General features: G+C 37.6%; 1 protein-coding gene across 1 annotated transcript in view; it reads right to left on the bottom strand.

The window, feature by feature from the left end:
* Window positions 1-25,791, bottom strand: part of LOC150078290 (myoferlin-like) — a 452,265-nt gene that overhangs the window by 209,360 nt on the left and 217,114 nt on the right. The window contains exon 36 of the mRNA XM_090384525.1: window positions 12,600-12,761. Within this exon, the coding sequence (XP_090240651.1) occupies window positions 12,600-12,761 (162 nt within the window). The remainder of the gene's footprint in view (window positions 1-12,599; window positions 12,762-25,791) is intronic.

Genomic DNA, 25,791 nt, shown 5'->3' with positions numbered 1-25,791 from the left:
CTTGTGGTGTGGGAGCCACACCTTGACCCCTGCTTACTTTGGTTCACACATGGGTGGTCACCCACAGTGTGAACCCAGAATTATTAACAGTCCCACCATCGTGAGGGTGCAAGCAGAGGATTTGGCTGTCACATTTGACCATCTGGATTTCAACAAAATTGGGTCCACTTAACTTGAGTGTACCTGAATATCAGGTAGCAAGTTTAGTTTGTCTGGCATATCTGAAAGAATGTCTGTAACAACTTCATGGACCAAGTTTTGGATAAAGTATGTGATTTTAAGGTTGAATAAAGTATTTCATTTCTACAAGAATAATTTCATTGACACAATTTGAGCAAACACTAATATCAAAAGATTTAAACAATAATCCAACCAAAGAAAAGATCAAAGAACAGAAATTCTGTATTCTTGTAATGCTAAAAAACATAAGGCTGAAAATGAACACCAGAGAAAGCCCCCATTGGAGAAGAGATCACCAATTAGTGACTGGAGTGCCTAGAGAATCACTCAAATGTACACTTGGAAAGGTTGTTCATGAGAAAACGATCGAGAGTGCTAGCTGTGTGGTTAGGACTATCTGGTTATTTTGGTAGATAAATAAACAATCTTTATAAAGTCAATAGTAATTAGCATTAGCAGAAGTATTTGATGCAAGAAAGCAAGCTTATGCAGCATCAGCCAAAAAAAAAAAAAAAAACCCATTCCCATTTCACCCCTCCGTTCGTTCAAAATACCTGTCCAGCTAAGCCTTAAATTTATTTAGGCTATCAACTTCCACAACAAGCGATGGAAGTCTGTTCCACCAACCAACTACCTGCTGGCTAAAGGCAAATTTCCGCACATCTATCCTACATCTGTCTTTCCTCAATTTGAATTTATGCCCTCTCAAATGATTATTCAGAGCAAGAGAGAAGAATCCCATCAGCATTGAGCATGCTCAAATCATTTAAGGCTTTATACACCTCTATCAGATCACCTCGCCGGTGCCTAGTCTCCAGACACTATAATTTGCAAAACTTACGCCTTTCTTCGTAAGAGCAACCCTTTGTTCCATTCATTAATCTTGTTGCCCTTCTCTGTACTCGTTCCAGCAGCTCTACATCTTTCTTAAAATGAGGCCTCCAGACCTGTATACAGTACTCAAGGTGTGGCCTCACAATTGCCTTATACAAGGGAATAATCACCTCCTTATCCTTGCTAGAAAAATTCCTGTATATCATTGACAAGACACCATGAGCTACTCTTGCAACCCATCTGCACTCAGAGAACTTCATATCTGCCTGCACAATTACCCCCAGGTCCTTTTCATTCTCTACTACTGTCAGTGTATTACCACAGAGTTGATACGTTACTCCGGGGTTGCTGCTTCCCATATGTAGTACTTTACATTTGTCAATGTTAAACTTCATTTTCCACCTCTCAGCCTTTCCAGATCCTGTTGCAGCAGTAGCATAGCATCAGTAGTGTCCTTAACAACCCTGTCAACCTTTGTAATACTGCAAACTTGGACATTAAGCTTGATATATCACCATCAGTATCATTTATAAAGTCAGAAAACAATAATGGACCCAACACTGGACCCTGAGGGACTCCACTAATAACATTAGTCCACTATGAGCAGTGTCCGTTGATTACCACTATCTTCTCCCCCCTCAACCATCCCTTTATTCATAGCAGCAATTTGTCTCCAATGCCACAGACTTCTGCTTAATTTCTGCAGCAGTCTTCCATGTGCAACAGTATCAAAAGCCTTTCTAAGATCCAAATATATAATATTAAAGTTATTCCCTGCATCCAGTTCTTTTGTGACTGCATCATAGTATCCAATCAAATTGGTCAGGCAAGACTTCCCCTTAACAAAACCATGCTGTGTCTGAGCTATAACTGAAGTCTTGTCTAGATGATCCTGCAGTGTTTCTTTAACCAGTGCCTCCATTAATTTTCCAGGAACAGAAGTTAAACTAACAGGTCTATAATTACTGGTGTGGCCCTTTGATCCTCCTTTGTGAATTGGGGTCACATTTGCACATCTCCAGTCTATGGGTACCTCCCCTGATTCCAAAGAAGCTCTCATAATTATGGCTAAGGGTTTGCTTACTTCCTTTGCTGCCTAATTTAATATAACTGGATAGATCCTTTTTTATGTTTATCCTCAACAATTTCTCCTCCACTTCGCTCTCAGTTATTACAAAATCATCTAGCTCACTGGCAGAGTTTACTTCACCTCTGGTATTCCCCTTCCTGAATAACTCCTCGTGTGTGAATGTAGATGCCAAATACTTGTTTAGTTTGTTAGCCACCTGAACTGGATCCTCAACTGTTGAACCATCAATATCCAGTGGACCAATCTGATTCATCCCTTTCCTTCTAGAGTTTACATAGGTAAAGAACTCTTTTCTGTTTTTCTTTGCATCCTTTGCCAAGGATTTCTCATAATCTGCCTTTGCCTGCCTAATCTCCTTTGTAACTTGGTTACAGACCAGCTTATATCTGGGCGCCTCCGTAGCCAGGTGGGAAGGAGCAGCAGTGCGTAGCACACGCTTCTTGATTAAACCGGGGTTCGATCCTGTGAGCTACCAAATTCGGAGGATGCGGTCAGGGAATGACCACAGCATATCCCCGGAGCAATATGGCCTTAGTTGCTAATGCTAAAAACCAAATAACAACAACACCAACAACAAGCTTATATCTATCATAGGCTTCCATGTCACCCATTAATTTATATGTATCCCATGCATTTTTCTTCTCTGCCATATGTCTAATTAGTTCATCTGACATCCATTTAGGCCTAAACCTTGAACAATATTTCTTAGTTGGTTTGTAAAGCCTAGTAGCTTCCAAGATAAGTTCTTTGAATGCTTCCCATTTTGAATATGCTATTGGTAACATCATCAGTTGCTCCCACTGTATAGAATTTAAATACTGTCTCAGACCATTGTAGTCTCCTTTAAGAAAGCAAAAACCCATCTCTTAACTCCTGATGGTAGTTACCTCTTTGAGTAAATCCCACTTCAGCACACTGTGATCACTGCCACCTAGTGGTTCCTTTATCTGCAGATTCTTAATGCATGAAGAATCAGTAATGATAATCAGATCAAGAGTATTACTCCCTCTAGTTGCCTCCCGAACATGTGATGTAGAAAACAATCATCCAATAAATCCACAAAAGCCTTCCTAGTGTGCGAGTGACCAACACACAAATTCCAGTCAATATCTGGGAAATTAAAATCCCCCATTATAAGACTCTCTGATTTAGTGGCCCACTATTTCCCTGTATAGTTTCTTATTATATTCATCAGTCATTAGGCCTATAGCACACTCCTACTCTCAATTTTGATCTCCCCATGCTTTTGTCACACAAAACTTATTCGACACTACACTGTCCAGCGATGTCGACTGGCTTCGCTTCCTTGGATTTTATGTGTTTCTTAACTAACAGCATAAGCCCTCCTCCCTTCCTATCCTATCTATCCTTTCTGTACACATTGTATTCCCGAAATTCCAGTTCTGCATTCCTTATATCTGTGTGACACCACGTCTCTGATATCCCAACAATATCTGCCTTTGATGTTTTGAGCAATACCTCAAATTCATCAAATTTATTTACCAAACTCCTAGCATTGGTGTACACGCAAGTATACATGCACCTGTTCCTATTCTTAGCTACCCTAATACAACCCATGTGTTTACTTGTACAGCAATGAATCCCAGCAGTCTCTGAAATACTCTGCATCTTGTTTTCCAGGCTGCTGCTCATTCTAATAGAAGCAGTGCAAGAATCACTTTCACCTCTGCCAGTGGCTACTGGCAATCTATTAATCCTTGTATGCCCCCCCAAGCTAGCAGTTTTCCGACCCCCCAACACTGCCTCGATATCATCAGCAAATATTCTTGCACCCTTTCTATTTAAGTGTATCCCATCCCTGTAGAAGCAGTCTCTCCTGTTAACAAGTACAGAGCAGGCTGAAAAAAATTCTACCCCTTGAGCCTTGCACAATCTTTCCAGGGCCGAATTGATCGACAAGGCTCTCATCATATACTCCCTCCTATCCGGTTTGGGCAGAATTGCAGACACTTCCAACTTCAAACCTAATTCACGGCTTTTTTTTTCAACAGTGACCTAACTTGTTAAGTAATTCTGCCAGTCTCCTACTCTTAATATCATTAGTGCCAATGTGTACAACTATATCACCTTTTGTGCCCTTAAAAGATGATATTTGCTCTACAGCGTCATCAACCTTTGCCCCTGGTAAACTTACCCTGGTCCTGTTCTACCTATCCTTTTTACATAGCATATTCCCTGTTTCCCTGACAATAGAGTCATCAACAACTAGTTCCTGTGGGACCAGCACATTCTGCTTTGGGGGTTGCCACTGTTGCGTGATGACCAAGTGCAAGCTCTGGCGTTGATGTGGGCAGCTGAGAGCTTGATGGCTCCTCAATTTAGATCCTTCGAAGGCATCCCATCCTGTCCTTCAAGCTCTCATATAGGCCTATAACAATGCTGAGTTGTTGCCTGATTTCCTTACATCGCGTACACACAAAGACATTCCCGTGGCAATATCATGTCCCATACCCGATTGTCCACAAACATCAAGCAAGCAGTGCATTTTAAGTAATTGCAAAATCCTGAGCATCATGACCAGCTGGGTTCGCGTGAGTAGAAAATGGAAGTTAGCTGGAGTTGCAAACATTAAAATCGCCAAGGGAAACTAACTCACTGTTAGAAAAGTTCAACTGAAGAAAGTAGAGTTTCAAAGAAAGAAAGAAAGAAAGAAAGTCAAACAGTTCCAGATGGTTAGTGGGGTTTGGAGAATGATAGAGGCAAGAGATGACTTTGATAGAATGGAGTAGAGAGATTTTAAGTGAGAGAGAAGATCAAAAAGAGTAGATTCTGAATTACTAAGTCTCTGACAAGGAATATTACAGTGAATGTATGCACAAGTACCACCTACGAAGCAAAAGGATCATACAGCAAATAATTAGGACAACTAAGGACAATGAATAACTGTCAGAAAGAGTATGTTGGGTTTGGCAGACTTTAAATGGAAATAGACACCATTGAGATTGCAACTGAGACCACCTATATTTGTGAAATGAAAGAGCAAGTATTTCTTATAATTGAAAAACTTATTCAATTATAAGAAAATTTTGGGGAGGACATGAATACTGTTCTAGTAAGAAATACTGTTCAAGATTTAGGCCTAAATGGATGGCAGATGACCTAATGAGACTCTTGACAGAGAAGAAAAATGCATGGGATGTATATAAATTATCAGGTGACACAGAATACTATGATATAATATAATAAGTTTATTATATCATATCATACTATGATATGATATAATAAACTATTTTTAATCAAGTCACAAAGCAGGTTAGGCAAGTGAAGGCAGATTATGAGAAATATTTGGAAACGGATGCAAAGAAACACAGTAAAGACTTCTTTACTTACGTAAACTCTAGAAGGAAGGGGATGAACCAGATTGATCCACTTGATATTGGCGGTTCGATTGTTGATGAACCTGCTGAGGTAGCTGAAAAACTGAATGAGTATTTTGCATCTACATTTACACATGTTGTTGTTGTTATTTGGTTTTTAGGAGCATTAGCAACTAAGGCCATATTGCTATGTGGAGAAAGGTCATTCCCTGACCTTTCCACATTCGGTGGTCACGGGCTCAAACCCAGTCTAATCAAGAAGCATGTGCTACGTACTGCTGCTCCTGCCCACCTGGCTATGGAGACACCACATTTACATATGAGGAGGTATGTAGGGAAGTGGATGCCAGAAGCTTATCAAACTCCGGCAGGGAGCTAAATTATTTTGTAATAACTGAGAAGAAAGTGGAGGAGATATTGTTGAAATTGAACATAAGAAAGGCCTGGAGTGGATGAGATCTATCCAGTTATATTACAGCAAAGAAAGCGAGCAAATCCTTAGCCATAATTATGAAAGCTTTCTTGGACTCAGGGGTGGTTCCCATGGATTAACAGGATTAACAATGATTAACAGAGATGTACAAATGTGTCCCTAATTCACAAAGGGGGATCAAAGGTTACACGAGTAATTACAGACCTGGTAGTTTTACTTCTGTTTGAGGGAAAATAATGGAATCACTAGTTAAAGAAGCAGTGCAGTCATCTAGACAAGTCAACAGTTATAGTTCAGATACAGCATGGGTTTGTTAAGGGGAAGTCTTGTCTGACAAATTTGATTGGATACTATGATGTGGTCAAAGGAACTGGATGCAAAAAATAATTTTGATATCATATACTTGGATTTCAGTAAAGCTTTTGATACTATTGCACATGGAAGACAACTGGACAAATTCGAGAAGTATGGCATTAAGGGCAATTTGCTACAATGGATAAAAGGATGGTTGAGTGGAAGAAGAAAGAGTGGTAATAATGGACACTGCTCTTCGTGGACTAATGTTATTAGTGGAGTTCCCCAGAGTTTGGTGTTGGGCTCACTGTTTTCTGTATTTATCAATGATATTAATGAAGGTATATCTGGCTTAATGTCAAAGTTTGCAGGGTTGTTAATGACAGTAATGATAGTATGCTACTGCAACAGGATCTAGAAAAGTTGAGCAGATGAGCTGAGAGGAGGCAACTGAAGTTTAACATTGACAAGTGTAAAGTACTGCATATCTGGGGTTTTTGATAGCGGTAACCCCAGAGAAATGTACCAACTATGTGGTGTTACACTCAGGGTAGTGGAGAATGAAAGAGGTCTAGAGGCCTCTCATTTTAGGAAGGATGTAGAGCTGCTGGAACAAGTACAGAGAAGGGCAAGGAGATTGGTAAGTGGAACATAGGGTTGCTGTTACAAATAAAGGATTAAATTTTGCAAATTGCAGCATCTGGACACTAGGCACCTTCGAGGTGATCTAACTGAGGCATATAAGCCCTTAAATGGTTTGAGATAGCCCAATGCTGATGGCATTCTTCATCTTGGTCAGATTACTCACCTGAGGGGACAAATTCAAATTGAGGAAAGACAATTGTAGAATAGATGTGTAGAAATTTGCCTTTAACCAGTGGGTGGTTGACAGTTAGAACAAACTTCCATCTGTTGTAGTGGAGGTCAACAACTTAAATAAGTTCATGGCAGAACTAGACAAACATTTGGAGTGAATGGATGGGTGAAATGGGAAGATTTTTTTTTTTTTTTTTTTTTGGCTGATGCTATATAAGCTTACTTTCTTGCATCATATGCCTCTACTAATGCTAATATGAAGTAATGAATGTTTTTTTTTTTTTTTTTTGTAAATGGCAAACATGTGGCAAGAATATTACTTCCCAAGAACATATCCAGATTTTTGACATAACGTGGCCTCAACAATGTGCACCCCCCCATGTATACACAGTACTTGGACTCCCTCCAGTTACTATCTAGCAGAGTAAAGGCAGCAAAATTATACACTATCTGATCTGGATGCCTCCTAGAGGGTTATCAGTAGGTTCGGTCCAGTGGACCATCTAGCAGCCAGCCTGTGAACACCATTTTAGAGCTGTACATCCAAAATATATGGAAGACTAGATCTTCCCATTATGCCCATCATAACCTCAAAAAACATCAATCGTAGTACATGATGGAAGAGATGGGGGTGCCATACCTTTGCTCTGGAGGCTAAACATGGGTTTCACTACTTCAAGCCTCTAGCAAGCAAACTGGTGGTGGTATTGTACCAGTTTATGAGAGTTATAATATTCTTGGCATAGAAACCACTTCTGAACCCCTATTTACTTTGCTTCACACCTAGGTGGCCACCACAGTATACTAGGTGCCATATTTCAAGACTTGCATGTGAGGTTACTATAGTCCCACTATTGTGAAGGTGCAAGCAGAGGATCTGGTTGTTGCAGAATGACCTGACTTTACTGAAATTCAGTCTGCTTGCCTCAAGTGTCACAGGAATATGTCAGTCCCCAAACTTTTTAATCACACATTTTTTTTATTATTTTTTTTTTATTTAAATGCATTGTACTCTTGCTTAACTGGGTGTGGATCATCTGTCAATGATTCTTTCTTTAATTTACTGAGTTTACTGATTTATGAAATTACACTATAAATATATACACAATATATTTGGTTCATAAAACTATTTAATTCAAATTCAAATTTCTCACTATTTAATTCAAAAATAGGATATTTTTGCAAATGATTTTGCAAAATGATCGAATTTTTTTTTCTTTGAGATCCTTAGCCATTGCGAAAAATTTATATTTATATAGAGAAATACTACTAATCATATCACCCAAATTTTTATTTTTTCCTTGTAATTCCAAATTCAGATCACTTAATTTACTGGTAAAATCTGCCAAAAAAGCCAGATCACACAACCACTCCATATCTTGTAGCTGCTGCTAATCATCTCCCCTTTGATCAACAAAAATTTTTAATTTCTTTCAACAAATATCGAAATCTCTGTAAAAACTTACTCCGACTCAGCCACCTCACATCTGTGTGTAATATCAGATCTGGTTCATTTTCATCGAGTTGCATTTTGAAAAGTCTCCTTTGAAGAGATTGTCCTCTGATGGAATTCATGATTTTGAAAGCTATGTCCATAACACTTTTAGTATTTAATCTTTTGCTGGCTAACACATGTTGGTGAATGATACAGTGGTAACTCAAAAAATCTGGGAATTCATCATCCTTTTGGCACGCACAATGCAATGAATCTGTTAAGATGCCCCATCATTACTTTAGCTCCATCTATTGTTATTGAGATGAGCTTAAATAGTGGTAGTTTAATTTTTTCAATAAAATTTTTTAATGCGTTAAGTATATCAAAACTTCTAGTTCATTCTTTTAACGAAACCATACCTATCAGTTCTTCTCTAGTGGCAGAATCATCAAAAACCATATGAATAAAAATGAGCAACAGAGATGTATGTCCATAACACTGAGTATTTAAAGAGAATCTGTTCTTTCTAAAAATGCCTCTTTGATGAATTGACCATCAGAAAATAGTTTGCATTTTTTGCAAGATGACTACTTCAAATGATGCTACAGTTACTGTTTTAGATTGTACATTGGGTGTCATGAAGAAATTTTGTTGTGCAAATAATCTAGATTTAATTTCTTTTAATTTATTTTTTTTAAGGTCTATTAGCAGAAAATCTGATTGGTATTTACCATGGAGTGTGTTGAAGTGCCTTTCTAAATTTCATTTTTTGGGTATAGCCATGGAAGCATTGCAAATCAAACAACAACATTTTTCTTTTATCATTACAAAAAAATATTCTCATTATTCTCAGTATAAAAAGTAGTTCTCACTATTGATGAAAATTATGTGTTTTACTCTTTTTCATAGTATTCATTTTAAATCAAAGGGTATTAAATTAACGTATAAGTACTGTCCAGTTATTAATATCAAGTCAAGTAATCTAAATAAGAATTTGACACAGACACTATGCTCTCCACAACGTAACTTCGTGAATTTTCACTAGACATAATAATAACATTTAAATTTTTACTAATCTATTTTTTATATATATATTTAAAATTCATCATGATCAACCGAAATTAAAGCTGTGATTGACTGGTAGATCATGATCAACTTGTTGGTCACCCCTGCTATATATAGTGTGACTCAGGCATGGTCCAATATAAAACTTGCTAGATCCTGGAAGTAAATTTTTCCAAATGCAGAAAGGTTCTAACAAAAAAAGACATGTGTCTGAGAATGGATTTAATGACAAGTGTAGAGGGTTTTCAAAATGTCAACAAAGAAAACCTCAATGAGTGGTTATGAAGTGATTTGCGTGAACTAGAATTTCAACATATGAGTGATGCAGATATTGTTACCTGTGCTGTGAATCAAACACAAAAGGAAGAAAGCAAAGAAGAAATTAACAAGTGCATCGATTGCAGCACAGCACTTCCCTGTGTTGACACTGATCCTCACATCTATGGCATCATAGCTATGAGGAATTCATACTGACATTAGGAATCATCTCAGAGATTTTCAAAACAAGCACAGATTATCTGATTAAATAACGTGAACGAATATACAGTAAGAGCTACTATAGTCAGAATAAGATTGTTATATTTGTAAAACACAATAAAATATAAAGTTTGGATTATCTATGTTTTTCTGTTAACCGTGCATCCCCAAAACTGCACCCAAAACTGTAAACAAATAAGATGAAATATGTATGAGTAATTTTGCAATTTCATGGATTTATAAACTTGAAAATGGAGGTGCCTAAGATTCATATTTATAACTTTTGTTTTGAGAAAAAAAAACAACAATAAAACATTTTTTTTTTTAAATTAACATGCAAAAACAACATAACGTTAAATTTTTCATTAAAAATACAGAAAGTGGCATTTCAGTAGTAAAAGGCCAAATTTGATATATTCCAAGCAAAATTAAAAAAAGAAAAGAAAAAAAGCCTGAGCAAGAGGAAGAATCCTCTTAGCACTGAGATTGCTCAATCCATTCAAGACCTTATATACCTCAATTAGATCACCTCACAGGTGCCTAGTCTCCAGAAGATGCAATTTGCAGAACTTAAGCCTTTCTTGGTAACACCAACCCTTTGTTCCACTCACCAATATCGTTGCCCTTCTCTGTACTCGTTCCAGCAGCTCTACATCTTTCCTAAAATTAAGCCTCCAGAACTGTAAACGGTACTCAAGGTGTGACCTGACCATTGCCTTATATATCACCCCCTTATCCCTGCTAGAAAAATTCCTGTATATCATTGAGAAGACACCATAAGCTACTCTTCCAGCCTTTTTTCACTGCTCAATTACCCCCAGGTCCTTTTCATTCTCCACAACCCTGAGTGTAATACCATCCAGTTGATACTTTACTCTGGAGTTATTGCTACCCATATGCAGTACTTTGCATTTGTGAATGTTAAACTTCAGCGGCCCATCTACTCAACTTTTCCACATATAAGAAAATTATGACTCACATCATTAGACTAATTTGCCATGAAAATTAGATACACAAAGATTTATGAAAGTGGGGAGAAACAAGGAAAATTTAAGATGTAGAATAAATAATCAAAAACTGGAAAAATTCTGCCTGTGGACATATTACAATTCATTTTTGCATTAAATATCTGTTTAGCTAATCTCCCTTCTCCCATCCTTTTTACACACCCACATCATCTAAATTCACTTTACCTAACTTTGACTGGATATTTGTTAACAAGATGTTTTCTTGTTTCCTCATTTGTAATAAGATCTTTGCATATTAGAAAAGTGTTAACAAGGATTTTAAGATATTTATTAACGCAATCATGTAATAGGTATTCTCCAGGAATCCTCCAAACACAAACCCAAGCACACTTACTTACCAAGTACAGGGCAGGGATGAACAAAATTGGTTCCACTTGATATCAATGGTTTGACTATTCATTATCCAGTTCAGGTTGCTGACAAACTGAATGAGTTTTATGCATCTCTACGTTCACACGAGGCATTTTTAGGTAAGTGGATGCCAGATGTTTTCACACTCTAACAGGGAGCAAAATGATTCTGCAATAACTAAGGGGAATGTGGAAGAGACAATTACCAAACCCTTACCCATTATTATGAGAACATTTGTGGATTCAGGGGAGGTCCCCATGGACTGGAGATGTGGGAATGTATCCCCAATTCACAAAGGGGGAATCAAAGGGTGACTAAGTAATTACAGACCTTTTAGTTTAACTCTGTTCCAGGGAAAATAATGAGTCACTAGTTAAAGAAATAATGCAGGACCATCTAGAAAAGGTTAAAATTATACTTCAGACACAGCATGGGTTTGTTAAGGGGAAATGTTGGCTGACCAATTTGATTAGATACTGTGACGTGGTCACAAAGGAACTAGATGCAAAAATTAATTTTGATATTATATACTTAGATTGTAGGAAAGCTCTTGAGATGGTTACAAATAAAAGACTTCTGTACAAATTGGAGCAGTGTGGCATTAAGGGAAAATTGCTGCTATGGATAAAGGGAAGGTTGGGTGGGAGAAGACAGTGGTAATCAATGGACAGTTCCAGGATTCTGGGAGACTCCACTAATGTTATTAGTGGAGTCTCCCAGGGTTTGGTGTTGGGCCACTGTTTTCTATATTTATCAATGATACTGAAAGTTCACAGGGTGTTAATGACAATCATTAACAAATAAAAAATTCCTTCAAAAGTTATTCATTTTTGAAATAACCAAATAACTTGTAACCATTCAACCAGTGCCTTATGAAATGCAAAGAATTACAAACTTTTCTATAATTTGATGTCTTGATGGTCCACCTGAAATAATTCCATGATTCAATGGGGACCAAGATCAATATTTTGCTTGCCTTCAGTTTAGATAATCCTTGAGAAGTTCAGGGGAAATAAGGAGAAAGGAAGTGGGCTAAACTCAATCAGAGAAAGAGCAGTCATAACTTATAAAAACTATATCCACATACTAAAGAAGTTGTTTAGAATACAACTAGTATATACCATTTCATTTTTTTTTAAATCATTTGTATTATTTAACTCAGACATATTCAAATTTAAAAATACTTAACATTTTCTACACTAATATCAAGTTTATCAGAGAAAAAAAAACGTGTTCTTTTTTAATAACTGAAATTTACCATCTCCATATAGAGCAAGGGTTCCTGAAAATTAGGATTTAACTTTGTATTCTTGATGGCCTTTGAATGGACTACCTCTCCACCACACTCAAATTCAATGCAAGGAGAAGTGATGGGGCTCAGTTCGAAAGTCTTCATGTTCCTGACTCCCCAGCAGAGAACCTAAATAAAACGTTAAACAATCTCTTTAATCGGGATACTAATTTAAGACAGTGATCAAGAACTTCATAATGAGTTAAACAGATAAAAATCATGATTATGTATAACTAAAATTCCAAATATATAATCGACTGAACAGATTTGTCTAATAGTTTTAAACCCTATAAAGTGTTTTGAAGTTTGTCCTCTATTTCAAATTGTTAGTGTTTGACCTCAGAGGTGAAATTTTTGAAATATTTTTGACGTTGTCAGATGTCATGCTTAGATCAGAAATGGAGAGTTTTTTTTGTCAAGGAAGAACTATTTCCATTTTTGTCAGAAGTTCACAGTCTACTATATTTTTCACTTTCTTTTTTTTATGAAAATGCCAAACACGAAAGGTATTAGAACCTAAAGTACTTAGTAATGTACATGGGCTGAAAGCTGACAAGACAGAAAATACTTTACATTAGACCTGAATATGGCAATTTTTGGTAAATACTTGTGAGGGAAGGTTGATCCAGAAAACAGAAGTAAAAGGGATAAATGAGCAAGAGGAAAAGAAGGTTATGCAGCACAAGTTCTAACTAGTTTGGAAGAGTGGAAAATTGCAGATGCCATTTGAGAAGAATAGTGCCTGTGGAATATCTATAAAAAAAAGTCAAGCAGCATAAATTGAACACCTGTGAGACAAAGGGTGGAGAGACTTGTCAGAATTGCTGTCAACAGATTCAACTTTATTAATGTGAACTATTTTATTAAGGTTTATGCATGGTGATAATGCATAACTTACATTTCTACTTTTTTTTTTTTTGTTAGTTGTTGGCGCATCGGCTTCTGTGGCCATATTGCACCTCCCAAGGTTTTTGCATTTTGTACTCTGATCCAAGCCCAAGGCGGGATTCGAACCCGCGACCTTTGGGTTGCCAGGCAAGCACTTTACCCACCCGGCTAGCCTGGTCGGCTTAACATTTCTACTGTTCACCCATTTCTATAATTTGATGCCTTGATGGTCCACCTGAAATAATTCCATGATTCAATGGGGACCATGATCAATATTTTGCTTGCCCTCAGTTTAGATGATTCTTGAGAAGTGCAAGGAGAAATAAGGAGAAAGGAAGTGGGCTAAACTCAATCAGAGAAAGAGCAGTCATAAAATGAAAACAACTCAGAGAAACAGGGCATGGGTCACAAGACCTCTTAAAGGCTAAACTATGTTCACCATTTTAGGAAAAATGGTCATAATTTCAATATGACAGAGGAAAACAGCTTCACAACTGTAATCCTAATCCTTCACAACTGGCTATAATCCTATTTCAGTTCACAAATATCAGTAAATTGATCTCTGATATTTTTGCTTTCTCTCTCAAGAGAATAGACAACTGCTCATCAATCATGAAGTTTTTATGTTTGTGTGCAATCAAATTGGAGGAGAAAATCACAATAATTATTTAATACTTATTGTATATTCCAGTATAAGTTGACCTTTCAAGTACTGAAATTTTAAGGTTGACTTATATGCCAAGTATAAAATCCTCAAGATGAATTAAAAAAAAAAAAGGTATGTGCATAGGGTTAGAAAGACATGAATACCAATATATTTATAGTTAATTCATATATATTTTTGCACAAATGTACTCACTCTTACAACTCAACTATTTGTTCATCCTTACTGGACAAAAAAACAGTTTGCAGAATTTATTGGCAGTTATGTTTTCAGGCGGAATTTAAGACTGTTCTTATAGCAAACACTTCACATTGTGTCAATGTATATAGAGAAATCAATTTTACTAAACAGGCAATGAGGAATGGCTCAGTTACATAACCAAAGAATAGCATCAATGAGAGAGAGAAAATGATACTATCACCAATGCCTGAAGATTTTGGTTTTATGAATTTCTACATAAGGCAGTACTATATGCACTTATCACTTTCTTTTAGAGTTTACTATAGTGTAATAAAATGTCACAATGTAAACATAAAGAAAGAGCAGAAATAAATGAATTAAAAAGTACACATAACTCTTATTTTACACCACTATGTGAAATAAGAAAGATGACTTTTAAAAAAAAAAAAAAAAGGGGAGGGTACGGGTTGACTTATACAGCAAATATGATTAACAGCAGAGTTTCAAGGCAAAAAAAGAGAAGTCAACTTATATGCCAGAATATATGATAACCAGCCTTTATTTAAAAAGAAGGAATTTCTGATTTGGTATCAGGATCGAATAAAAGGAACTTTCTAGTCATGCCATTGAGAATTCATACCTTTTGCTACAATGTATTACAAGGAATTTGGGAAAGGGTAGTCTTGATGTTATGCCCTTAGACTTGCCCTCACAATTTCATTGCAAGTGTACAAAAAAGGATAGGCATGATATGGGGAATGCTGCTAGTTGAGAAGCCTTCCTACAAGTTGAGGAGCACTCTAAAACAGTAAAACCAGTAGACACAAGTTGCCAGTGTAATATACTGAGTCAGTGTGATATGACAAACATTGAGAAAACAAAAGTGAGAGTTGGAGTTCAATCCGGGGTTCAATCCCCTGACTGCTGAATACGGTCGATCTGCCAACCCGCACTGGACCAGCGTGGCAGTCATTTGTCCATTTCCCTCACCATGAATTGTTGAGGAGGCTTCCATCCTGCAGTGGGTTGATAATGGCTGCACTTTTTCTTTTAAGGACAAATGACTGTGATACATATAATGAACAATACTGACTAATAGAGTAGGCAAGCAATTAGAATGTCTTATCATGGAGATTAACTTTCCAGTTAACATTTGGAAGGCTCGTGGACTGGCAGTTCACTCAGTAGTAAAGCATTTCTCAATTTACTAAATGATTTCTTTCTACACCAATATGTTAGAGGAGCAACAAGAGAAAGTAATATTCCTAATCAAGTTTTCAGCAGTGATTCATGATGTATCGAGAACACAAGTGTACTGATATGGGATTTATTCAAAGAAATAACTGCTGCCAAGGGTAAAGGGAAGGTTTCTGTTTTCTTTGCAAAGGTGATTATAGCAAGCTCAAAACTTTTTTTAAACTTTTTAGCAAGACCAACTGATGTTGCAAAATGTAAATTCTAAATAGAAAGTGTTCAAAGAAGTAAGCAAAAGGCCACTAAGCATTTTACACAAACTGAAAGATACTGTTCACAATTTAGACAAAATTCTAAATCACAATAACTGATGAGCTTAGTGGCAGAGAAGAAAAATGTATGGGATGATTATAAATTGTCAGGCATACAGAGTCACACACTAAATACAAACTGGTACATAATCTAGTTACTTATGGAGATAGACAGATGAAGGAAAATTATAAGAAATTTTAGCAACAGTGCAATGAAAATTAGCAAGGAAACTGTTAGAAGGAAAGGAATGAATCACATTGGTCAATTTGATGCAAAAGTATAACTTTTAATGATAGTGTATGGATTCCTGATAAACTGAATAAATATTTTGTATCTACAGCCACACGTGAAGTTTTAAGATACTGGGTTAGCAGAAGTCTACTGGTTAATATAAAGAAACAGATTTTTCTTCCACTTTACTTACCGTAACCACTGTCTTCCCTTTACTTACTGTAAAGTGGAAGACAATGGTTTACTTACTGTAAAGTGGAAGAGAAATTGCTGGGGCTGATGGAATCTGTTCAATTATATCAAAAAAGCTGCAAAATAGGTATTTAAACTTTTAGCCATCATAATGAGAGCACCTTAGATTCAGGAGAAGTACCTAAAGACTGGTACTTCTCCTCAAGGATGGTTCAAATGGTGAAGTGGGCGACTACACACCTGTAAGTTTGACCTCTGTGCCAGAGAAAAATGGAATCAATGGTTAAAAAGGTAATACAAGGTCGTCTTGATAGAAGTAAACCATAAGGCAATCAAAGCATGGATTTATTAAATCATGCCTCACCAATCTGATTAGCTATTACGAGGTTGTTATCAAGGAACTGGATGGAAAGAATAATTTTGACATCATATACTTAGATTTCAGTAAAGCCTTTGATATTGTACCACATGTAGAATTGTATAATGGAGAAATGTGACACTAGGAGCTGTTATGGATAAAGGGATGGTTAAGTGATAGGAGACAGTGTGGTGTTATATATGACCACTCCTCTTCAATGTAATGGGTGGAATTCCATAGTGTTGGGTCCCTTCCAGTTTTTAATATTTATTAATGATACTGATCTAGGTATTTCCAGTCTGATGTATTAGTTTGCTGATGATACAAAGTTGGACATATTGGTTAATGGCAGGAATCAGGATATGCTACTCCAAGAGGATCTAAATAAAGTCAGTAGATGGACTGGAATATAGCAGTCTTAATAGTGATATATGCAAGGTACTGCATTTGGGTAGCAGAAATCCCAGAATAACATATATAGTTATTCTGGGATTGAGTTTGATGCCGCCATCTGGGTGGTATCAAACTCAAGTTAGTGGAGAATTAAAAAGATCTAGGGGTAACCATACAGCCCAACATGAAATTCTCTGAGCATAACAGATCTGTGTCCTTCTTAAAAGGACACAGATCTGTTACTTTGGAAAGGATGCAGAGAAGAGTAACAAGATGAGCTGAGGACATAAAAGGGATATTCTTATCACACAGACTGGAGTTCTGTAATTTTCAGTCTCTGGAAACTAGGTGTTTGTGTGGTGACCTAATTGAAGTGTATAAAACTTTAAAAGGGTTAAGAAAACTAAATGCTGATGGCATCTTTTCCTTTCTCATATGAGACTCAAAAGGAACAAATTTAAATTGAAAACGATTAATCACTAAAGAGTGATCAATCATCAGGATAAACTTCCTCAACTCTAATTTTGTGGAGGTGGGTAGTTCGAATATACTGAAGGAGAGTTTGGGAATATTACTGGAAGGAATGTGGAAAATGAAATTTTTAAACTTCAATTGAAGTGTCTATTGAAATTTGATTTTTTTTTTTTTTTTTTTTTAAGTGGAATTATGAACAGCAAGTTCAATTTTCAGGTTCATGCATGAAAAAATTTGGGAAGATCTGTCAAACATTATATTGCATATCAACTTGGAATTTCATAATGGTTTCATACTAAAGCTATGAGACATCAATTTACCGTGTCTTTAAATAGTCTGTATTAAAACTGTTAGTTTGCCAATTTAGTTTGCCAACTGTTAGTTTGCCATTACCCACGAAGTAATGGTTTTTCATCAAAATAGGCTGAGTTTTGTGGGGAGGAGAGTGCAACCATTATCTGAGAGATTAATTTCCAATATGTGAAAAAAAAAAAAACAAGACATTATGAAAGATTCACAAAAAAGACTGCACAAAACAATTCACTACCACTAGCATAAAGAAGAGTCTGACAACAACTAACTCATAGCCTGAGTATACAATCTTAGCTTGTGTATGACCCCAAGCAACCCTAACTGCAGAGCTTTGGGGGGGGGGAAGGGAAGGAAAGGAAAGAGCCATTAAATCCAAGGAGAGACTTAGTCAGTGATTTTAAACATTAAAAATCCAGAAAATACAGTTCTGAACAATATTTTTTAAATATGACTTGCATTTTATTATTGTACAAGGAAGTCATTATGACATGTAACATTATGAATGGCAATGAATATGGAACCAGAATTGTGATAGTGTCAGCAGACATTACCACCAAATAATCCCTTGGACTGCCACTCCTTAGAGGAATATAACAGGTCATAATTCATGAATAAATCTTAACTTCTTCTCCAGATAGCTATTGGTCTGGGTCTCATTTTAGTGGGACCCAGACCAATAAGCTTATGTTGCATTACATAAGGCAAGTCAAAGAGGTCCTTCCTAGTGGATTAGTTAGGATATGGTTATACTCAATGGTAATCTTGGCTTGTGGGAGACCCCAAGAAGATAACGGTGCAAAGCCTTTTTTAGAGGGGGAAGCGCCATCAAATCCAAGGAGAGACCTTACTTAGTCAATGAATTTTAAACACTCAATAAATAAAGTTCTAAATGATACTTCTTTAAATATGATTTGCAGTTTGTTTGCACAATGTTTGTATTCTGAATTAAGGCACACTATAAAGTAATAAATGCAATTTTTTTAAATTTATTACCTATAATTTTTATTATTTTTATTATAAATGGTCATTCTCGTGAGTACAGTTGTGATAATTAATGTGATAGTATAGTTGTTCTGCTACTTGTCACTCATTTGGAGAGGTCTGGGTTTGAGTTCTTCAGACTGAAGAAATTTCTAAAGGCTTCTTTCAATGATGGTTGTAGTTAACCAATCTCAGGCTAAGGTAGTTGGGTTTCCCCTGTGAGTCTGAATTTTTCAGCCCACAAACACACTCGCACAGATATAATACATACATTGCAACGTATACTATCTAAGTTGCTGATATACGTAAAACCCTTCAACAACCTTAGTATTAATATTACTCTTCGTAGTGGCAAATGATGCAATTTGAAGAACTGAAGCCTTTCTTGGTAAGAGCACCCCATTGTTCCCATCGCCAATCTCATTGCCCTTCTCTCTGTACCCATTCTAGGAACTCTAGATACTTCCTAAAATGAGGCCTACAGACCTGTATGCAGTACAGAATATGTGGCCTTATAGAATGGAATAACCACCTCCATATCCCTGCTAGCAAAATTTCTATATATATCATTACAAAATCCCATGAGCTGTACTAGCATGTCTGCACTGCTCAGAGAGCTTCTTTTCTGACTTCACAATTACTCCCAGGTGTTTTCAATTTTCCACTACCCTGAGTGTAGTACCACACATTTGGCACATTACTCTGGGATTATTGCTATGTTAAATTTCAATTGCTATTTCTCAGTTCATCTGCCTAATTTTTCTATATCTTGTTCCAGCAGCATACTGTCATTAATCACCCTGCCAACTTTTGTATCATCTGCAAACTTAAACATTAAGCTTGGTAGACCATCAATATCGCTAATAAATAGAAATAAACAATGGATCCAGCACTAAACCCTGGAAGACTCAACTAATAACATTAGTCCATGAAGAGCAGCATCCACTGATAACCACTCTGTCTTCTCACACTCAACCATCTCTTTATACATAGCAGTAACTTGCCCCTAATGACACACTGTTTCAATTTATACGGTAGTCTGTCAAAAGCTTTCCAAAAATCCAAGTATAAGATTCAAAATTATTTTTTTGCATCCAGTTCCTTTGTGACTGCATCATAGTATCCAACCAAACTGGGCAGTAAAGATTTCCCATCAACAAATCAAAACAAAGGAGGATCAAAGGCTGACACAAGTAATTATAGACCTGTGAGTTTAACTTCTGTTCCAGGAAAATTAATGGAGGCACTGGTTAAAGAAGCACTGCAGGATCATCTAGACAAGACTTCAGTTATAGCTTGGACACAGCATGGTTTTGTTAAGGGGAAGTCTTGCCTGACCAATTTGATTGGATACTATGATGCAGTCACAAAAGAACTGGATGCAGAGAATAACTTTGATATTATATACTTGGATCTTAGAAAGGCTTTTGATACTGTTGCACATGGAAGACTGCTGCACAAATTAAGCAGCAGTCTGTGGCATTGGAGGCAAATTGCTGCTATGGATAAAGGGGGTGGCTAAGGTGGAGAAGACAGAGTGGTAATCAATGGACACTGCTCATCTTGGACTAATGTTATTAGTGGAGTCCCTCAGGGTTCAGTGTTGGGTCCATTATTGTTTTCTGTATTCATAAATAATATTGATGATGGTATATCAAGCTTAATGTCCAAGTTTGCAGACGATACAAAGGTTGGCAGGGTTGTTAAGGACACTACTGACGCTATGCTGCTGCAACAGGATCTGGAAAGGTCGAGCAGATGGGCTGAGAGGTGGCAAATGAAGTTTAACATTACATTTGTCAAAGTATTACATATGGGAAACAGCAACCCCAGAGCAACGTATCAACTCTGTGGTACTACACTGATAGTGGTAGAGAATGAAAAGGACCTGGGGGTAATTGTGCAGAGAGACATGAAGTTCTCTGAGCAATGCAGATGAGCTACAAGAGTAGCTCATGGTGTCTTGCCAATGATATACAGGAATTTTTCTAGCAGGGATAAGGAGGTGGTTATTCCCTTGTATAAGGCGATGGTCAGGCCACACCTTGAGTACTGTATACAGGTCTGGAGGCCTCATTTCAAGAAGGAGGTAGAGCCGCTGGAACGAGTACAGAGAAGGGCAACAAGATTAGTGAATTAAACAAAGGGTTGCTCTTATGAAGAAAGGCTTAAGTTTTGCAAATTACAGTGTCTGGAGACTAGGCACCGGCGAGGTGATCTGATAGAGGTGTATAAAGCCTTGAATGGTTTGAGTATGCTCAATGCTGATGGGATTAGCATTAGCAGAGGCATTTGATGCAAGAAAGCAAGCTTATGCAGCATCAGTCAAAAAAAAAAAAAAAAAAAAACCCCACTTCCACTTCACCCCTCTGTTCGTTCAAAATACCTGTCCAGCTGAGCCTTAAACTTATTTAGGCTATCAACCTCCACCACAAGGGATGGAAGTCTGTTCCACCAACCAACCACCCACTGGCTAAAGGCAAATTTCCGCACGTCTATCCTACATCTGTCTTTCCTCAATTTGAATTTATGCCCTCTCAGGTGATTTTTCTCAGCTAGAGGAAGAATCCCATCAGCATTGAGCATGCTTAAACCATTCAAGGCTTTATACACCTCTATCAGATCACCTCGCTGGTGCCTAGTCTCCAGACACTGTAATTTGCAAAACTTAAGCCTTTCTTCGTAAGAGCACCCTTCTGTTCCATTCACTAATCTTGTTGCCCTTCTCTGTACTCGTTCCAGCAGCTCTACATCCTTCTTGAAATGAGGCCTCCAGACCTGTATACAGTACTCTAGGTGTGGCCTGACCATTGCCTTATACAATGGAATAATCACCTCCTTATCCCTGCTGGAAAAATTCCTGTATATCATTGACAATACTCCATGAGCTACTCTTGCAGCCCATCTGCACTGCTCAGAGAACTTCATATCTGCCTGCACAACCACCCCCAAGTCCCTTTCATTCTCTACCACTGTCAGTGTAGTACCACAGAGTTGATACGTTGGTCTGGGGTTGCTATTTCCCATGTGTAGTACTTTACATTTGTCAATGTTAAACTTCATTTGCCACCTCTCAGCCCATCTGCTCAACCTTTCCAGATCCTGTTGCAGCAGCATAGTGTCAGTAGTGTCCTTGACAACCCTGCCAACCTTTGTATCGCCTGCAAACTTGGACATTAAGCTTGATATACCATCATCAATATCATTTATAAATACAGAAAACAATAATGGACCCAACACTGAGCCCTGAGGGACTCCACTAATAACATTAGTCCACGATGAGCAGTGTCCATTGATTACCACTCTCTGTCTTCTCCCCCTCAACCACCCCTTTATCCATAGCAGCAATTTGCCTCCAATGTCACACTGCTCCAATTTGTGTAGCAGTCTTCCATGTGCAACAGTATCAAAAGTCTTTCTAAGATCCAAGTATATAATATCAAAGTTATTCCCTGCATCCAGTTCTTTTGTGACTGCATCATAGTATCCAATCAAGTTGGTCAGGCAAGACTTCCACTTAACAAAACCATGCTGTGTCTGAGCTATAACTGAAGTCTTGTCTAAATGATCCTGCAGTGCTTCTTTAACCAGTGCCTCCATTAATTTTCCTGGAACAGAAGTTAAGCTCACAGGTCTATAATTACTTGTGTCAGCCTTTGATCCTCCTTTGTGAATTGGGGTCACATTTGCACATTTCCAGTCTATGGGTACCTCTCCCCTGAGTCCAAGGAAGCTCTCATAATTATGGCTAAGGGTTTGCTTACTTCCTTTGCTGCCTCCTTTAATATAACTGGATAGATCCCATCCACCCTGGGTGCCTTTCTTGTGTTTATCTTCAACAGTTTCTCCTCCACTTTACTCCCAGTTATTTCAAGATTCTGTAGCTTACTGCTAGAGTTGAATACACCTCTGGCATTCCCCTTGCTGAATAACTCCTCATGTGTGAATGTGGATGCAAAATATTCATTTAGTTTGTTAGCTACCTGAGCAGGATCATTAACAGTTTACCCATCAATATCAAGTGGACCAATCTGATTCATCCCCTTCCTTCTAGAGTTTACATAGGTAAAGAACTCTTTGCTCTTTTTCTTTGCATCCCTTGCCAAGGATTTCTCATAATCTGCCTTCGCCTGCCTAACCTCCTTTGTAACTTGGTTGCATATCAACTTGTATCTAGCATAGGCTTCTGTGTCATGTGTTAATTTGTAAGTATCCCATGCATTTTTCTTCTCTGCCATATGCCTCATTAGTTCATCTGACATCCATTTTGGCCTAAACCTTGAACAATATTTCTTAGTTGGTATGTAAAGCCTAGTAGCTTCCAAGATAAGTTCTTTGAATGCTTCCCATTTTGAATTTGCTGTTGGTAACATCATCAGTTGGTCCCACTGTATAAAATTTAAATACTGTCTCAGTCCATCGTAGTCGCCTTTACAGAAGCAATAACCCTTCCCTTTACCCCTAATGGTAGTTACCTCTTTGAGTAAATCCCACTTCAGCACACTGTGATCACTGCCACCTAGTGGTTCATTTATCTGCAGATTCTTAATGCATGAAGAATCACTGCTGATAATCAAATCAAGAGTATTACCCCCTCTAGTTGCCTCCCGAACATGCTGATGTAGAAAACAATCATCCAATAAATCCACAAAAGCCCTGCTAGTGTGTGAGTAACCAGCCCCCAAATTCCAGTCAATATCTGGGAAATTAAAATCTCCCATTATAAGACTCTCTGATTTACTGGCCCACTCTATTTCCCTGTACAGTTCTTTATTATACTCATCAGAGTCATTAGGCCTATAGCACACTCCTACTCTCAATTTTGATCTCCCAATGCTTATATCACACCAAACTGACTCAACACTGCACTGTCCGGCGATGTCGACTGGCTTCACTTCCTTGGTTTTTATGTGTTTCTTAACTAATAGCATAACCCCTCCCCCCTTCCTATCCTGTCTATCCTTTCTGTAGACGTTGTACTCCCCAAATTGCAGTTCTGCATCCCTTATATCTGTGTGACACCACATCTCTGATATCCCAACAATATCTGCCTTTGATGTTTTGAGCAATACCTCAAATTCATCAAATTTATTTACTAAACTCCTAGCATTGGTGTACACGCAAGTATACCTGCACCTGTTTCTATTCTTAGCTACCCTAACACAACCCATGTGTTTACTTGTACCGCAAACTTGTACTGCCTCGATAGCATCAGCAAATATTCTTGCACCCTTTCTATTTAAGTGTATCCCACCCCTGTAGAAGCAATCTCTCCTGTTAACAAGTACAGTCCAGGCTGAAAAAAATTCTACCCCTTGAGCCTTGCACAATCTTTCCAGGGCCGAATTGATCGACAAGGCTCTCATCATATACTCCCTCCTATCGTGTCTGGGCAGAATTGCAGACACTTTCAAATTCAACCCTAATTCTCAGCTTTTGTTCAACAGTGACCTGTACTTGTTAAGTAATTCTGCCGGTCTCCTACTCTTAATATTATTAGTGCCAACGTGTACAACTATATCACCTTTTGTGCCCTTAAAAGAAGATATTCGCTCTACAATGTCATCAACCTTTGCCCCTGGCAGAGGGATTCTTCCACTTGTTCAGAATAATCACCTGAGAGGACATAAATTCAAATTGAGGAAAACAGATGTAGAATAGATGTGCGGAAATTTGCCTTTAGCCAGCGAGTAGTTGGTTGGTGGAACAGACTTCCATCCCTTGTTGTGGAATAAATTTAAGGCTCAGCTGGACAGGTATTTCGAACGAATGGAGGGGTGAAGTGGAAGGGTTGTTTTTTTTTTTTTTTTTTTTTTTTTTGGCTGATGCTGCATAAGCTTGCTTTCTTGTATCATTTGCCTCTACTAATGCTAATGCAATCCTGTGACTGAAGTATAACTGCACTCCTGTCTAGATGGTCCTGGCTTACTTCTTCAACCAGTGATCCGATTATTTTTCCTGGAATAGAAGATAAACTAACAGGTTTGTAATTACTTGTGTCACCCTCTGATCCTCCCCTTTGGGCCAACTGGAATTTGTTCAGGATGTGGTTATGGGGAGAAAAATCCCTGTCTCTGTAGCTAAGCCAAATGACAGGTGGGCCGATAGTCTCCAGGTAAGAAGAAAGTAGAGAGATTGTTGTTCTGTGTTGGTTACCCAATCAATAGGGGGTTAGTAGTTGAAGGATTGTCTGGGGAGGAATAATTGGGCTCTAGTAGTTTCTGTACTGTTGGGTAATCTCACATGTTGGACAGTTGCCATGCCATGGGTAATGATTTCTGTCTGGATTGGATTTTAGTTTTTTTTTAGAAAGCAGTTTCTGAGATGATCTATTTCTACTCTCCAGGAGTGTTGACACTTTTCTGTCATTCTGTTTATGAACTAGACTTCAGTTTCCAGTCCTGGCTTGGGGATTTGTAATAAGAGGGGCCCCTCAGAATCTCATCAATGCTGATGAGATTCTTCCTCAGACAAAACACATGAATAGCTTAAATTCAAGTTGAGGAAGAATGGTCGCAGGACAGATGTGTGGAGGTTTCCTTCAAGGCAGCAAGGTGCTTGACTGCTGGAATAAACTTCCATTTGTTGTTGTGGAAGTTGGTAGTTTGAATTTGAGTTTTTCAAGGAAGAACTAGACAAATGATTGGAGGGGATGGGCAGGCGATATGGGAGGTGCTTTTTTTTTTTTTTTTTTGTGTGTGTGTGGCTGATGTTGCATAAGCTTGCTTTCTTTCATCATTTTAAACTGCTAATGCTAAAAAAAAATAAATGACTTACGCAGTTCTGTGACTACAGTCTCAAATAAAGATACTTTCTAAATTAACCAGAATTTATTGATCTTTATATTAATAATACATTGATTTTTATCAAAATGATTTTTCTTTATCTGTAATGAAATAAAGCATCATGCTTTTAATTTCTCTATAGGCTTTCTAGAACAATCTGTTTTAAGAGAAATGTGAATTTGTAAATATGATTTA

Source organism: Mastigoproctus giganteus, chromosome 11 (genome assembly GCF_048544385.1).
Source record: "Mastigoproctus giganteus isolate SK-2022 chromosome 11, ASM4854438v1, whole genome shotgun sequence".
NCBI classification, from domain to species: Eukaryota; Metazoa; Arthropoda; class Arachnida; order Uropygi; family Thelyphonidae; genus Mastigoproctus; species Mastigoproctus giganteus.
This window is presented reverse-complemented; position numbering and strand designations above follow the sequence as displayed.